This window comes from Anabrus simplex, chromosome 5 (genome assembly GCF_040414725.1).
Source record: "Anabrus simplex isolate iqAnaSimp1 chromosome 5, ASM4041472v1, whole genome shotgun sequence".
Classification (NCBI taxonomy): domain Eukaryota; kingdom Metazoa; phylum Arthropoda; class Insecta; order Orthoptera; family Tettigoniidae; genus Anabrus; species Anabrus simplex.
In genome coordinates, this window is record NC_090269.1 from 46,061,015 (window position 1) to 46,078,717 (window position 17,703).

The 17,703-nt window shown below is 38.5% G+C and overlaps 1 protein-coding gene across 2 annotated transcripts in view; it reads left to right on the forward strand.

Annotated features, from left to right (window-relative positions):
- The window catches only part of LOC136873727 (presequence protease, mitochondrial), a 111,970-nt gene that overhangs the window by 69,040 nt on the left and 25,227 nt on the right, over positions 1-17,703 (forward strand). For both annotated transcript variants that reach the window (XM_067146876.2, XM_067146877.2), the window contains exons 4-5: positions 6,082-6,306; positions 9,587-9,785. In XM_067146876.2, the coding sequence (XP_067002977.2) occupies positions 6,082-6,306; positions 9,587-9,785 (424 nt within the window). The remainder of the gene's footprint in view (positions 1-6,081; positions 6,307-9,586; positions 9,786-17,703) is intronic.

The following is a 17,703-nucleotide window of genomic DNA, read 5'->3' on the forward strand; positions in this document are numbered from 1 at the left end:
TTCCTTACGCCGGTTACGTTGTTAGTAAGCAATCCAGCCACCGAGAGGATATTTAGGGTTCACCTGTCTCAGGTGAAACCGGTGTAACTTCTGTGTTAACTTGCTTCATATTATTTTGAAAGGAATATAAAGGTTATATTTTTTTTGAGTTTCACTTTTAAGGCTTTCTGCCCCTTCTATAATAGTTTGTCTTATATGTAAGCTTTTGTAAAACCTTCCCCGATCCGTTAAACTGCCATTTTGTCCTTACCATGGCCATTACCTCGCTCCCGTCTCCTGCTATACACACTGTGGCGTGATTACATTAAATGCCATGGACACCTGCACGCCGCTGACCCCTCAACCTCTTCACCAAGCCTGTGCCCTCAAAAAGATGATGGTCCAACACAATTCTGCCGCCTAGCTTTAATGTTTCAGTGCCCACGCAGCCGCGCGGCGCCGTGCAGCAACTGGGGCAGAGGACGGGCCCCCTCTTCTCCAGCGAGGACGTCAGGTGCACGGCGAGCCGGAGCTCTCCTCCCGGCCAAGGCTGATGCGCGGCGCACGACCTGCTACTTGCCCGCAGCCTGTATATGTTCACCGCGGGCGCGGCGTGTTTCAACACCTCTGCTCCCCTCATAGTGCGGGCGAGCGGTATCTCAGGGTACTTGAGGGGTCCGAGCGGCCTCCTTTTGGACGCAAGCTGCAACGGCCGGTCTGGCCATTCAACTTAATCAACATCAACTACATGGACAGTTACGATAAGCAATGACTACACTTGGGAATTCAACAGCAATATTTGGCGGCAATTGCAAAATTTTTCTTCACCTCTAAGTATTAAAAGTTTATCTTCAGAAATTCAACTTCTACAAATATAAAGACTTTACTTCACCTGCAACAACAAAATTTTGAAACTGAATCAAACCAAATTAAGAAAATCTTATAAATGCTTCCGCAATCAATCTTCTTATCCACAGCATAACTTGGACCTTGTTTCTAACAGATTTCATGTGTTACCCCTGGAGGTACTTTTGGGGGGGGAGGTCTGTACCGGGCGGTACACCTCCACGCCGCTAATTTAAAATTTGCGCCTGTTGAAACTCCTCTGCTGGAGGAAGTCTGAACTTTATCTACGCTATTAATTCTCTACTTTCTCAGAAGATGTCACCACGTGGAAAATTTTGAGTTTTTGAACTATGTCATTTTTGATGTGTTTTTGTTTCGCTAGAAGTAAGAAGTGTGAACTTTCTCTTCTAGAGGACACTACTGAAGATCTACAATAGTGCAACCTAGTGCGGAGTCAAAGAACTATTTTGTTGGAGAAATTTTTATTTCAAATGTTTGTTCTTTGCTAAATTTCTTTCAGTCTTTAGTTAAGTTGGCAATATTTACCCCTTCTTTCCCCTTGTTTTAAATCTAGCCTATCCCGAATTTTTTAAATTAATTTTCCACCAATTATGTGTTTCTTCTTAGTATTGTGTAGGGGGTTTATTGATCAACCAATAAAATCCTCGTGGGAGGGTGTTTTCATTCCCCTAACGCCTAGAACCTTCCGCGAGAGTATTTAAACTGCTGATTTTAGGGTCTCCAGGCCACTTCTGTTCCATCTTTCAGTGTATAAAGTACATAGCAGGAGGCGGGAAGCGCCTCTTCCCTCGGCAGCGGTCAACAACAAGGTAATGGCCAATTAATAACTTCTTTCTTGGCTAGCTCAGCAGTTTAACTCTCGGGGCGGGTTCTAAGCGTTCCACCATGTAACCTTTTCCTAAATGTAACTACTCTTTCATATATTCTCTTTTAAAGCTACATACTGGGATAGAGAGTGCTAACCCTCTCGAGCTCCCACTCATATTGTTTTGAGGTGAACTTATTTTTCTCAACCTATTCTTCGTTAACGTAAAACAAATTGTTCTCTTCTTAAGTCACCTCTTTAGTATGGGATTAGCCCTTGTATTAACGGCCTAGTGCCAAGTAGGTCTTAATCAAAGTGTATTAGGAGTGCAAGTTCGCCTCCTCTCAAATTGTTACCTTAGAGGTCATTTAATTAACCTTCTTTTCATTTTATAGACCTCAGTAGATTGGGTATTCTACCCCTGTGTTTAGGTCCGTTGAGGACAACTTGAAGGTGGAGTTTGGTGTGGCCTGGGAGAGGCTTAAATTTGAGAGCGAGTGGCTCTTTTGAAAATTGAGTGTCGTACGCCTCGTGGAGGCTTTTCTGTGTAATTTGGAGCAAGGGCTCCTAGGCATGAATGGGGTTTTCTGCCCCTCTGTTGAAACTTGTGTTTGGGGTAAAACTGGGCTGATTGCCCTAGCATTGTGGAGTCAGGGCGTGAAGCCCAAATCTTGTAAATATTGTAACTACCCTTTGGACTTGCTACTTTGTACCTGCCATGCTTGTTATTTCTTTGTTTTGAAAAGAAAATATAACCTTGTTAAATTTTAAATTAATTTTACTTTAGTAGCTTGAGACCTGTTCACCACCCCGCACCTTCTTTCACGCATAGCTACCACAAAAACACGGTAACACTATGTAATAAACTTTCAGTAAAGGAACAATTAGACATGTGGTACAATTAAATAGAAGTATGGCATGATTATGCAGTAAAAAGCCATTTAGTATTTGATTACAAACTAACAAAGTAAGACACTAGTTAGAACTATACAGACACATTTACTGAGTGAGACTGTGTGCGGCAAGCGGGTGAATAATATCTCATTCTCCAGGGTCTTTGTCTGCATACAGAACTCATTTAGTGCGCAACTAAGGTTTTGTGCTGTTAGATAGTAATCGTGCTTCTGCACGCTACTGCACGAATCCCCACTACTTGGCACTGTACTGTTAGCTGCATCAAATGATATTTCGTGCGTATATCCATTAAGTAAATTTTTAATATTTAAAGAAACGAAAGGTATGGAGTTGCTGTGCTTATTTCATCAGCAATCGCAAACTCATTTCTGGATTTTGTACCACTTAGTGATTGGGTAATGTTATTGAGGATGCAAACATCATACCGGATCATGAATGTTATTCAGGTCCATGTGCTAACTGCTGATAAGGAAGATGAAGAAGTAGAATCATTCTATGACACATTAGAAGAAGCAATGAAACTCACTAGGAAGGGAGAGATAACGCTGGTCACAGGTGATTTTAATTCAAAAATAGGGGCTGTGTGGAAGGTAATATCATAGGCAGCTTTGGACTTTGAGATGAAAACTTAAGAGGAGACAGGCTGGTACAGTTTTGTACGGAACATGATCTGTGTGTTTCAAACACTTTCATCAAACTTCCTCCTAGGAGGCTATACACATGGACATTACCCGCTGATAGCGACGAAAAGATCATAAGGAACCAAATTGATTTCATTTTGTTGAAGCAACAACTGAAGAAGTATGTGACATCTGTAAAAACATATTCTGGTACTGATGTAAATAGTGATCATAATCCAGTTGTAATGGATTTTAAAATGCTACGCTTTAGATAAGTTAAAACAATTGCTAACCTTCCAGGCACACAGATACTAGGAAAATTATGTATTCTGAAGTAAGAACTTATTTTAGAAATGTGCTGGAAAAGAAGATGGAAACAATAAGAAACATTAGGCCAACAGAGGTAGAATCCACCTGGAATTCCATAAAACATAGTAAAATTGAAATCCAGGAAACTCACATCAGGTACATCATCAATAACAAAAAACAGACATGGATGATGGATGAAATTCTAGAACTTATGAATAAAAGAAGAAAATATAAAAACAAAGATCCCGTTCAGTACAAAATCCTGCACAAGACGCTACGTAGAGAGTGCAAGGAAGCCCGATAATATGGATGTGTGGCAAATGTACAGAGAGAGAAACACCATTATTTTAACCTGCATAAGAAAGGGAAAGAACTTTGTGGTTTGCAACGGAAACAGTATGGTCAAATTCTGAAAAATGTCAACAATGAAATCATCTTGGGTGTGGAAGGGAAACTTGAAAGATAGAAGGAATACTTTGGAACTCTTTTCAAAGATGACAGAAATGATCCTCCTTCACCAGATGAGACAATAAGAGAAACTAGCCTTGAAGTAACAAGAATTTAAGTTGTGCCTGCTGTAAAACTTCAGAAGAATGGGAAAGCCACGGGTTCAGATGGAGTGTATGCTGAAGTTCTCAATGTAGTGATAGAACAGGATTCTACCAGTCTTGATATCTTAGCATCATTATTCAACAGAATATAAATCTCAGGAGGGATACTGTCTGACTGGCTGAAATCAACATTATTTTATACCACTCCCAAAGAAGTCCAACTCTTTTCAATGTGATGACTATCGTATGATTAGTTTGATGTCTCATGTTCTTAAAGTATTCTTGAAGAATTTTACCTATATGTTAAGCCTTCTGAAAAAAAAAAAGATGGTGTTTTCTAAACAGTCAATCCAAGCAAATCTCACAATTGAAGGTCATATAGTAGAGCAAGTGTCCTCCTTCAAATACTTGGGCACCATGCTGAATGACCAATGTGATTCCAAACGAGAAATAAAACTAAAATTGAGCAGGCCAGGAAACAATGCATTACCATGAAGAAATTCTTTGTAAGGTCAGATCTCAGTCTGCAGCTACGAATCCACATGATCTGCTGCTACATATTCCCTATTCTCCTATATCGATATGAAAGATTGACTCTGAATCTGAGTACTGAAAAATGTATAGATGCCTTTGAAATGTATCTGTAATGCATCTCTTTGCATACCTTGGATATTGAAAATTTCAAATGTCGAGGTCCTTCATTGGACGAAAAAGCCAAAAGAACTGTTACGTATTATAAAACAAAGGAAAACACAATACTTACGGTATTTTATGAGGGGTGAGCGGTGTCAATTATTATAGCTAATTATTGAAGGAAAGATACAAGGAAACGGTTCAAACGGTTCATTGGTAGACGGAGAAATTCATGGCTAAAGGACATTCGAAGTTGGCACAAACATACATCAGAAGAAGCTTTTCATGTTGCGTTGTCAAAATCAGAGCTGGCTACGTGGATCGCCAACCTCCATATGGAGACGGCGTCTGAAGAAGAAGAAGAAAGAAAGAAAAGAATTAGATGATAAGACAACATGTTTTGTGTAAAATGTTTGTTTATAATTCCTAGTTTTAGGTGGATAAAATGGAATCAAAATTTATTTATTTTCTTCACAAAGTGGCAGTGGGGGGATGCAAAGGGGGGGCAGTCACCCCAATCGCAGCCACTGTTTCTACTTCCATTTCTTCTCAGCCACCAGTGAACTGATATCTGCTTCCCAGCTTCTTGTGGAGGGTGGACATCACCGTTCTTTAGGGTCCATCTTGACAGATTTTCAATCTTGATGCAGGAAGTGGAGGTTAAGAAGAAGGACTTGATGGCTGCCCTCTTGATGAAGCTGTGAAATGGAAACGAGCTTGTCGGGGGTTGAAAAGAGATAGATATAGTTCAATGGGGAGAGAACCTATCTATTTGAAGACGGCAGTGCATGAAGATGATAAGATTGCCCTTGCCCTTCAGTATTTTCATGTTTGTCCTTGTCTCCTCTTTCTACTGCTACCTCTTCTGAGTTTGAAAGACCTGCACTGGTCCCCTTGGAGGTAGCAGCAGCAGCAGCAGCAGCAGCAGCAGCAGCAGCAGTAGTAGTAGTAGTAGTAGTAGTAGTAGTAGTAGTAGTAGTAGTAGTCCGGATGGTCAGCATACTGGCCTTTGTGATTCAGAGGGGTCCCAGATTTGATTTTAACTGTGTCTTCTGGCTTGGGGATTAGGTGCTTGTGTTCATCTTCATCTGCATGATTACACCACAGACACATCTGATAGTGAATACATCCCTCCACATAGGGTTGGCATCAGGAAGGGCATTAGGTCGTAAAACTGAGCCGCATCAAGTGCCAACCTCAATGAAGTAGGGAAAAGGGTGAGGAAGAAGTTTCAAACATTATATTCATTTACATTCGTGGGAAATAAATAGCAAGTGGTAGTTTCATCTAAAGATTGTTTATATATTCTTGTTGTGAAAATATCTACTTATAAATATTTACTCTTGTCCTAATGTACCCTTGCCTGTGTTCTCTATAAAGATTTCTTTTCTCAATGATCCAGGAAACATGGCCTGAATCTCTACAAGAGTTCTGCAAACAGTGCCAGGCTTTAAAGCTTCCTTTACATTCTCTGCCTGGGAATGATTCTGGTTATGATATTCCTACTCATTTGTGTCATGGTCTTACTATAAAGAAACAGCACGAAGTAGCACGTTTGGCTGCTCTTATCCACAAGGAATGTTCATCAAGACGCATCAGAAGGATTTTGGATATTGGATCTGGGCTGGTGAGTCATTTGTTCATGGTATGTGTATAATAATGTTCACAGATAAATACAGTGGTGAAAAATCATAGAAAGGTATTGTCAAAAAAGAAAGGGAGTTAAGTACATAGGCAGGTCTGTGAATATCCTAAATATGAGCAGACTGGTCATGTACATATTAAGATTTTGAATTTTCTGAGTTTGTAGAGTTAGTAACAAACGTGCAAGTATTTAAACCTTTTGCTTTATAATATGCCACTATGGTATGTGTTTTGCTATTGAAGAGTGTGGTACAGAGTGAGAAACAAAAACATACAAAAAGAAGGCACAAAATCTAAATTAAAAAGTGGAGCTAAACAACCTGATTGGCATAATCCGTGCATTAATAAGAAATTAAAATGAAGGTCCACCTATTCGATACCATTTAATATGACGTCAAATCACTTGTACAATTGGACTGTTTTTGACCCCATTATGGGTCATCTTCAGCCATAGACTAAAATTGACAATATAGGTATATTGCAAATACTATCAAATTAACACTTTAAAAATATTATGTATTATTACAAATTATTTTGCAAAAGAGGCAAAAATCTATCAGTCTATAATACTATAATTAGTGAATTTGAAGTCCACTAGTTGAATTTTGCCATTGGTATTAATCTAAAATAAACAGTCCTAATAAGTAACCCCTGTACGTGTACAATTAAAATATTGTATTAAAATTAGGCCGGAGCTGTTACACATATGATACTGTATTAAAATTGGAGCAATGTCACACATGACAGAACGAGTGTCATAACCAAGATTTATGCTATTGATCAAGTGAGGTTTAAAATGATATAGAACAAAATCAAGTTTATTTTAGATTGTACTTACTTTTAACCGAGCTTGATAGCTGCATTCGCTTAAGTGCAGCCAGTATCAAGTATTTGGGAGATAGTAGGTTCGAACCCCACTGTTGGCAGCACTGAAGATGGTTGGCAAACAGAAAACAACAACATGGTTCAACCTGGAAGAAGAACTAAATAACTTTACGTACCATGGGAGCTTTAGATCTAAGATACACATATGTTTGTTGCATTAAGCAAGGATTAAAAACACTTTCTTTATGAGGAATGTGTTGGCACAGCAGAATACTTTAGGCTATAAAGGAGGTGCCGCTTAAACTGATGTCGCTATAGTTGACCTCGTGCAACTCGTCAAATTTTTAGCAAAACCTGTAGGTGACATTTCAAGTTGCAAGTGGCTCCTCCTTGACCTCTCCTTCTCCTATTTGATACAACATCCTTAATCTGCTTTTTAATGCGACTCAACCAACAGAGTTTATTTTCCTTTATTTTATTACATTATGCATCACTGACCATGTTTCAACCATATATGCCTCGTACATTATTTCTTTAGACTTAAGTGGCACATCTTCCTCCGTGGTAGATTTTAGATATTGTATTAGAAAACTCTTCCAAGTTGTATTTATGTTATTGTATTGTACTGTTGCTTGTTAAAATGGATTAAGAACATTTTAGTGAATTCAGCTCTTGACTTCTTTATGGAATGAGTGGAACTAAAAATATTAGTCCATGTATGCATCTTATGTTTCAGGTTACATTTGTATTTATTTCTCAGCATAGTCTAATGTGCTTTCTTTCACAACTTTTTAGCTCATTGTTCCACTTACTAGCTGATATTTACCACAATTATAGTATATTAATCAAGATCTTGTCCTAATCAGCTAATTTCTGGAGCAATCTATTGCTTATTGATTCTGTTTAGCAAATTTGATGGTTTATCAAAATGTTTCATACTTAAAACAAGTCTCTAGTAAGCTGTACATCATTAAGTAAATATATAAATCTAACCAGAAATTTATATGGCATATCTTTTGTTGACATATTGCTAGTTGTGCATTTTGAGGATGATGTAAAAATATGTCTGTGGGTGGATCAAAAAGTAACACGTAACTTTTGTAGGTAGGAAAAAATAGAAAATTTTATGCATTGAAGCTACAGTACATCTCTTAGCTTAGTCTTCTGATACATTTCTTTTGTCGTTGCATGCAGTTTCATTATACCTTGTTCGCTGAACTCCATTCCTGCCATCTGCACATGACCTATGTAACTTCTGCATCCGATTGGAAGCGTTGGCCAGCCCAGAATTTCTTCATTGGTCCAAACAGATGGAAGTTTAATAATGTGTGGTCTAGACTCTATGGTGGTTGCTGGAGCACCTTACAACCAAAGTGAGTTTTACATGAAAAGAAGTAACAACTTAGAGATGAGCTTTGTCGTAGAGTTGCCTGACATATGCAGTGTTGGGGCATTTGTCACAAAGGGCACAATGTATTTTTTTTGGGTGGGGGGTAGCTTTCAGTGTTCACAGTTGTCCATCTTGGATGAAATGCCTCCAACAGAACATCATGCATTTCCCAGAACACAGTCACAGAAACTTTTTCATTGCATCCATTGTATACTCGGAATTTCTTTGGTGTTGGAGAGTTGGAATATTTCAACATCATAGAGGCCTGCTTTCTTTCAGGTATATAGAAGTATGCTCAGGTTTTGTCACTAGTTGCTAAAAAGTCATGACCAGCAGCGTAATACATTAAGTGGTCCAAGCATGCCATTGTTCTCTGGTCCTTAAGCTCATCTATTAGGTTCTCCATCAGCCAGCACTCACACACTTTATGAAATTTGAGTATATTATACATAAAATTCTATACTACCATACAACATGCTGAACTACACTGTCAAGGTTTGTAGATGAATCCAGGAATCATTCAGAATTGCTGCTCAGTGTCTCTGACATTCTGTGGTGTTGCAGTTGTTGTTAGTCACCCAGAATGTGGCACTTCACATGACACTTTTGAAAGAACCGTACACCACTGAGATATGTTGCTATGGTCCATAAAGTCATCCCCATGCACGCCCAACATTTTCCTGCGAATTTCTCTCAGACTATGTCCTTTTACCCACAAAAATGGACCACACCTCTTTGCTCTTCATATCTCTACTACACTAGCTGCTCTGCCATCTTTATTCAGTAGTTCATGCCTCTGCTGTAAGGGTGAGACTAGATCTAAGTAGTGATGGCTTTAGTGCAACTTTTAAATTATTTTTCTGTCAAATTTTTGCATCCCAGGCACCATAATAGTGCATCAAAACATTGTTGTGTGTTACTTTTTTATTTGCTTAATTTTTCAGAACCATACATGCAGAAGTTCTAAAATGAGTACCCTTGTCCCTGCTGTTCAGATTCCACATAAAACAGCTATATTATAGTACGAAAAGCTTTCTCTCCATTTCAGGGCTACTTGGACCAAGTCCTACATCATCAGTATGGATATGAGGTACTTGGACTAGAGTCTAATCCTCACCATGTGGAGAAGGCTGAAGTGCGATATCAGGGTCTACGTGCTGCTGATGGTAAAGTGTCTTATCTTCAGTGTGAGGTCTCAGCTGCTTCTAAGGAAGAAGTTCAACTAGCCATTCGGGAGAAGTTGCTTGGTATGATGTTAAGTCTCTTTGGTCTGTCAGGATTTATTTTTATCATCTTGTGATGCTACTTTGATCTCGCTATAAGTTTACTTTTGTAAACAAGTCGGCCATGCGGTTTGGGTTCATTAACTTGCATTCAGGATATGGTGGGTCCTAACCCTGCTGTCAGCAACCCTGAAGGTGACTTTCCATTGTTTCCCATCTTCACACCAGGCATATAAGGACTGTTCCTTAATTAACACGTTCACTGCGTGTTAGCAGAGCGTGACATATCTGCCAACCTGAGCAAAATATTTGTGTGGGATTCTTTACAAGTTGCAAGTATCGAAGTTTTGTACGTTGGTAGGACGAGTTCTATCGAACTCGTTTACTTATCCACTCACGCGCCTGGTGCTTGACCCGCACGTTGGTTGAAATCGAGAAATAATACTGGTCACCAGACGGATCACGCGCCACGCGCGTTGGTAGATTAGTGTGCATTATTTACCGCGGATAGCAAACAAATGCATAAAGTAAGTTACAGACATAAATATATTCATATTTACACTTCTCTGTTACAGAATTTGGCAAACAAAAATGAAATACTTTGGCTAATTGGGTGGGTCTCGTGATGTTGAAGGAACCGCATTGTCGGCCATCTGAAAAAAAATGTAAATAAAATGATAACATAAGCATCACGACACAGTCAAATATGATTACTGCACGTTCTTTCAAGTTACTTATAAATATGATGCAGGAATAAATGACAGAAGTTCTTTCGTGTTATACACATATATGATGCAAGAATAAATGACAATTTCAAGTTCATTTCTTTTACTGAACATATTGCAGTAGTGGATTTTTTTATTTCAAAAGCAGAATCACTCATAATTCTGTTGAGGAATGAATAAACAGAAAATGCAGTGTCTTACCTCGTATTGAAATGGTCTTGCTGCTCAAAGATCCCATAAATGAATGATGATGTATGATGACAACTCTGGAGAGGAAATACGCGGCAAACGGAATACGCATGCGCAAATATGGCTATGGATGAATCTGCTAGTAGACGGGACTTACACAATGTGCGGGATGAAAATTAGAGACTTTCTTTCCATGCGTTAAACCTGTGATTCACATTTCCTAGCAATCGTCCCATGATGCGCTAGGTGCGTGCTCTGCAAGTGCTTATAAGGTAGCGTCACGCGCCCAGGGCGTGATCCGCACTGAACGTGTTAAAGCCACAATTGCTTCCTAGCCCTTTCCTATCCCATCGTCACCAGAAGACCTATTTGTGTCGGTGTGACGTAAAACAAAAAGGAAACAAAAGTCATCCAAATTTAAAGGCAGGAATTTGCATTGTGCTAAAGTGCTATGTGACATTCACATTACTTTCCAAAACTTGGAAACCATCCTAGTGAGATTTCTGTCCTTCCGTGGAATAACATCTGTCCACTTCATTGCAACTTTCTCTTCTATACACTATGCTGCTGGTTTGAGAATGACATCCATGTAATTTGGAGATTAAGAGTGTCCTGAACAATCGTGTGAGATGTACAGTGGCTCCTTGTAATACCACTGCAGGTTGTAACTGAGCCACGTCACTGATACACAGGTCAGTCATGATGCCTGAGACATCACTGGTTCCCTCCAAATGGATTGTCTGTGATAGTTTAGATTAAGACTTACATGACATTTATTGATGGACACAAACCTTCACCAAGTATGGGGAGTCCACTGATCTGTAACGGGTTGCATAGTGTTGAAATGTAGTTGCTGGAACATACAATGGTTTTAGGGAAGGCAGATTGATATCATCCAACTTGTTCCTAACAGTTTAATTGGACACACATAATTTTGCAACCATCAAGAATGTTGAATTGAGTGCTGTAGTACTCATTGCAAGGGTTCCTCTGGGCCAGTAGTTCGATGTAACGGTCATTGGCTACAGTTGTAGAACTTCAATTGGCCTGTGGGAACTAAATTGTTAACACCATCTGTTGTTCTGAAGTTATTTCACTTCTAAATTGATTCTCCTTAATAAACTTGCACTTACTGAGCAACTTTCCTTGTTGATAATCCATTTTGACATAAGGTGATTATGTATACACAATCAAATGCTGATACTGATCTTGTTGACTTCGTGGACTTTCACTACTATTCAGAACATATCTCTAATGCTTCCTTACCATTGCTACAACTACAAGTACCTAGCTTGATAGCTGCAGTTGCTTAAGTGCAGCCAGTATCTGGTATTTGGGAGATAGTGGGTTCGAACCCCACCGTCGCAGCCCTGAAGATGGTTTTCTGTGGTTTCCCATTTTCACACCAGGCAAATGCTGGGGCTGTACCTTAATTAAGCCCACGGTCACTTCCTTCCCACTCCTAGCCCTTTCCTGTCCCGTCATTGCCATAAAACCTATCTGTGTTGGTGCGACGTAAAGCAACTTCTAACAACTTGAAGTGAAATGCTGAATGCTTTTGGATTTGACATTCTGTGAATGGGTAGAGCTAGTTACATACAGATGTCGGTAAGTTTGTAAGCAACTTAAGGGTTGGCTTTCCAATCTGACATGAGCATTCAAGATAGCAACACATTGTTATTACATATGTGACTGGCAAACCCTATCTACAGATATCAAGTTGTTGGCTAATGCCAAGCTTGGATGTTCTTAGTAATCAAACCCTATTGTCCCACAGGAGTACCAGTACACTATTGGTTTGATAATAACTTTCCCTGTTGCTTTGCCTTCAAAGATTCCATTGAATAGGCTCCATGTTCTCCTGACTTCAATGTTGTGAATTTCACTTCCTGTGGATATTTGATATTGTCAGTCTATAATGTCATGTTTAGAGACATGGAGGATTCATGACATACTTCGTGTGATCAAGGATAAATGCATTGTCATGTTTACCTTGCTCTATGACATATTGTCTTAAAATAATGTTCAGTTTTATATCCATATATATGTGTGTTTTTTTTGGATCTTACATAGTGCTGTAATTGGGCCTATAATTATATAGTCGCTCATAAAAAAAAATAGCGCATGGTATTGTACGATCCTCACAGTTACTATTTTTTTTAGTTATTATGACATATCATTCACCTCCCCAACAGATAAAAACCCCATGGATAACTACAATTAACATTATATTTTTAGGTTGACTTGCTTTTGAGAAAAGTATGCCTGTAAGGAACATATACAATGCCATATACTCATTTGTTATGTGCAGTTCATGAAATTCATATTTTTATTGTTCCTTATTGACTGTATATCACATAAAATTCCTTTAAAAGGAAACAGTAAAAAGGAAAGGGTCCACCTTAGTCAATAAAAATTGAGTCATTAATCTGTAAAAACTAGTATAATCCTTTCAGACCTGACAGAAAACTGGAGGTGTGAATTTTTGTTTGTATGTCAAAAAATGACTAACATGCTCTTAAATACATATATTTTTAGTTTATTTTACAAAATAAAAATTAAAAAAAGCCCCCACACAATTGTGCGTGTCAGGACTTAATTCACTACTTACAAAAAAAAAAAAAAAAAAATCAACTCAGTACATGTGAATATACATTTTGTACCAGGAAATGATTATGGGGCCAGAGCTTGGGAAGGATCTCATTTAGTGTTCGGTTACTTATTGGAGCAGGTACAGAGATGGATAGTATCGCAGGGCGAATAATAGATGGTAGAATATTTTTGACAATATTTATTAAAAATATTCATGTAAATCACCCTGCAGTTGAAACTTCAAAATCAAATTTCCAGTCAATATAAAAAAAAATGCAAAATAAAATATCGATGCTGTTGTATTCTGAGACATCCAATTGATTAAAATGTCCAGAAAATATCACTTTCTTGGAGATCGTAAACACCTTACAGTTCATCTAAGACCTTTTAAATAGATTTAAATACCAAAATAACACTTTGTACATTGAATTTCATAAGTCCATCACTTATGATGCAGACCTACAGTTTTTCTAATATTTTAAATATAATATTTACACACACTTCCATGAATAAGTTGATAGTTCAAATAAAAAATATTTGATCACTTGATGTATACTCCTACAGTTCATCTAAGAAAGTAGAATGAAATAATGCACTTGCAAACTCTAGAGTTCATCTACGTGAAATTACCTCAAGTTATACAAGATTTTAATAATGAATTTACAGTTCAAAAGCAAGACCTGAAGTCTTCTTAAATTATTATGAATAGCAAGCTGAGATTCACACGAAGCACTTTTCTGTTGTTGGATGGAGCACTGTGATTAACTGAGTGCTTTGTTAAAAGTCAGTGAATGGAATTACTCACTCAAAATATAAGAAAATCACCTGGAATCTGCTTATAAGTGTTGGTGAAGTGCTGTCCTGCGGCTTGGTGGCTGAAACTTTCTGCAGCGTGCAGCCAAGGCTCGAACTCAGCACCAGCAGCATAACAAGTCCGTTCAGTGAAGATACCACGTTATTATCCCTCGTCAACGTGCCTCGATGGGTACCATGATCGATGAAACCACGTTAATCCCATGCTGGAAATGACGTTCGATGCAGCAGAATCTCACAACACTTTGCCAAAATTTCTGATGTTCGGAAAGTTCAATTGGCACTATGGAGCTCTCAATTATCATTAAGATTAGTATTATACACAAGTCTCAATGCACAGTTCGTATTCTCATGTTTGTTTTACGGTGTTGAGTACGTGACTTAGAATATTACAGTATGATTTGTAAGTCAGAGTAATGAGGTAATGACTTACTATCATTTTCAAAACGGAAAACACAGTTTTTCACGCGTGCACGCGCGCGCGCGCGCGCACACACACACACACACACACACAGAGTTTATAGAATGAGGATTTAATACTGTCACAGTTCGTAATAGTCACTGATTATGTCTTAGGTTCGACCGTAGAATAATCATCACAGTCCATAAAACACTTGAAAAAATGTCATTAACAATAGTCTCTACAACAGTTTCTGGAATAATACTGTTCATAGATTAAGAAGATTTTATGATTGAATTTGCATAACACGAGTCCGTACGACTTAATATTGTCATAAAAAGTTCTTAATATTCAGTTAGTTTCTCGTAGTAGTGATCGAAAGTTCAAGAAAATACACAAAAAAATAGTCACATTTAGCCTTGTTACTTGTTGAATGTTTGGTGGAATAGTATCTCACACAGTTCACAATTGTACTAGTATAGGAGAAATGTGTCACAGAATCATTAAAATGGTCACAAATTAGAAATTTAGTTTATCACACGCAATGGCTTTGAATACTGTCACAGTCAATGTTCCAGTTCAGAATTACATAATAACAAAGTCCACAATATCGTTAACTGGTAAATGAAATACTTGACACTTCAATTCACAATTTCTTTTGTAACTTTACTCGGTTAACATACTCCTAAATATTATATAATGATGATTTAGTTGGAGTAGATTTTATAACATTTCGTTTGTCACGACATGGTAGAAACTTTACTTGCAACGTCTTTGCACAGTTTCAAAGTGTTCGAGTGTGACTTCTACGTCTTCGCAGATCGCGATGGAGCATATCGTCGTTCTATCATAATCGTAGAACACAATGCACACTGGCTATACGCTCAGTTCGTTGACCTATTTATATCCGGCTGCGAGCAGCACTCTGAGTCAGGTAGTGAAGGGGTGATAACACTTCCCAAACTTTAACTTGTTATAGCTTGGAAACCACTGGATGGATTGATCTCAAATTTGCAGGATTGTACTTTTAAAATATGGGCTACAATTTAGTGTTGGTCTCATACTAATTGATCCAGTCATTGAGAATCTTAAAAATGGTTTCAAGAGAATTCTAAGGGGAGGCAAGCTACAGGCAGTGCTGACATCACTTGACCTTGCTCCACTCATGCGGTCTCCCTCATGCAGTGCAGTGAGAACGAGAACCTTCTCTCGCACAGCTGTTCGTGCATCGTAACTTAGCCGTTTGCTCATGAATAAAGATTTATAACTCGTATGTGCCAGGGCCTATGCCTTCCTGGTACAATATGTACATGATCAAATGTTCTATTTCACAGTGTGGAATAATTTACACATATACATACATTATCATTATAGACTGTTATGCCTTTCAGCGTTCAGTCTGCAAGCCTCTGTGAATTTACTAAACATCACCACAATCCTCTATTTGCAACTAGTGCTGTGGCGTCATTTAGTTCTAAACCTCTTATCTTTAAATCATTAGAAACTGAGTTTAACCATCGTCGTCTTGGTCTCCCTCTACTTCTCTTACCCTCCATAACAGAAACCATTATTCTCCTAGGTAACCTATCCTCATCCATTCGCCTCACATGAACCCACCACCGAAGCCGGTTTATGCATACAGCTTCATCCATCGAGTTCATTCCTAACTTAGCCTTTATTTCCTCATTCTGAGTACCCTCCTGCCATTGTTCCTACCTGTTTGTACCAGCAATAATTCTCGCTACTTTCATGTCTGTTACTTCGAACGTATGAGTAAGATATCCTGAGTCCACCCAGCTTTTGCTCCCATAAAGCTAAGTTAGTCTGAAAACAGACCGATGTAAAGATAGTTTTGTCCGGGAGCTGACTTCATTCTTACAGAATACTGTTGATCGCAACTGTGAGCTAACTGCATTAGCTTTACTACACCTTGATTCAATCTCACTTACTATATTACCATCCTGGGAGAACACACAACCTAAATACTTGAAATTATTTACCTGTTCCAGCTTTGTATCACCAATCTGACATTCATTCTGTGGAATTTATTACCTACTGACATCAATTTAGTCTTCAAAAGGCTAATTTTCTTACCATACTCACTGCACCTATTTTCAGGCTTTTGGTACAATCTGCCATTAAGACCAAGTCATCTAGGCCAGACTGCTTACTACATTTTCACCTAATTGAATCCCTCCCTGCCACTTTATACCTTTCAACATTCGATCTATGTAAACTATGAACAGCAAAGGTGAAAGATTACAGCCTTGTCTAACCCCTGTAAGTACCCTGAACCAAGAACTCATTCTACCATCAATTCTCACTGAAGCCCAGTTGTCAACATAAATGCCTTTGATTTATTTTAATATTCTACCTTTAGTTCTATAGTCCCCCAGTATGGCAAACTTTTTTTCCCTCTGTACCCTGTCATATGCTTTCTCTAGATCTACGAAACATAAACACAGCTGTCTATTCCTCTCGTGTACTTGGCCTATACTAAAAATCTGATCCTGACAGCCCCTCTGTGGTCTGAAACCACACTGGCTTTCATTAAACTTCTTCTTAACCAATGATTGCACCCTCCCTTCAAAGATGCCAGTGAATACTTTGCCTGGTATACTAATCAATGAGATACCTTGATAGTTGTTGCAATCCTTCCTGTTCCCTTGCTTATAGATAGGTGCAATTACTGCTTTTGTCAAATCTAAAGGTACCTTACCAAGACTCCATGCTGATCTTACTACTCTGTGAAGCCATTTCATCCCTGCCTTCCCACTATACTTCACCATTTCAGGTGTAATTTCATCTGTTCCTGCTGCTTTATGACTACAGAGTTTGTTTACAATCCTTTCCACTTCCTCAAGCGTAATTTCACCAACATCATTTTCCCTCTCCCCATGAGCTTGGCTATTCACAACACCACCAGGAAGATTTCCTATTACGTTGAGAAGATGCTCAAAATATTGTACCCGTAACTAGGTCTGCCGGTGAACAAGAGACACCGCAGGGGTGCTCAGTTCGATAGGATTACTGGCTAAATAAATACAAGTGGCAGGAATGACATGAGGTTCGGAAAATAAGAATATTTGATGTATAGAAAATCTTATGACATTTTAATTCAAAATAAAATAAAACTTGTGCCATCCTGACATCTATGATGATGGGAAATAATCGCTACGTTACGTTAATTTATTGCTGAATCTTGATGTGACATAAAAACAGT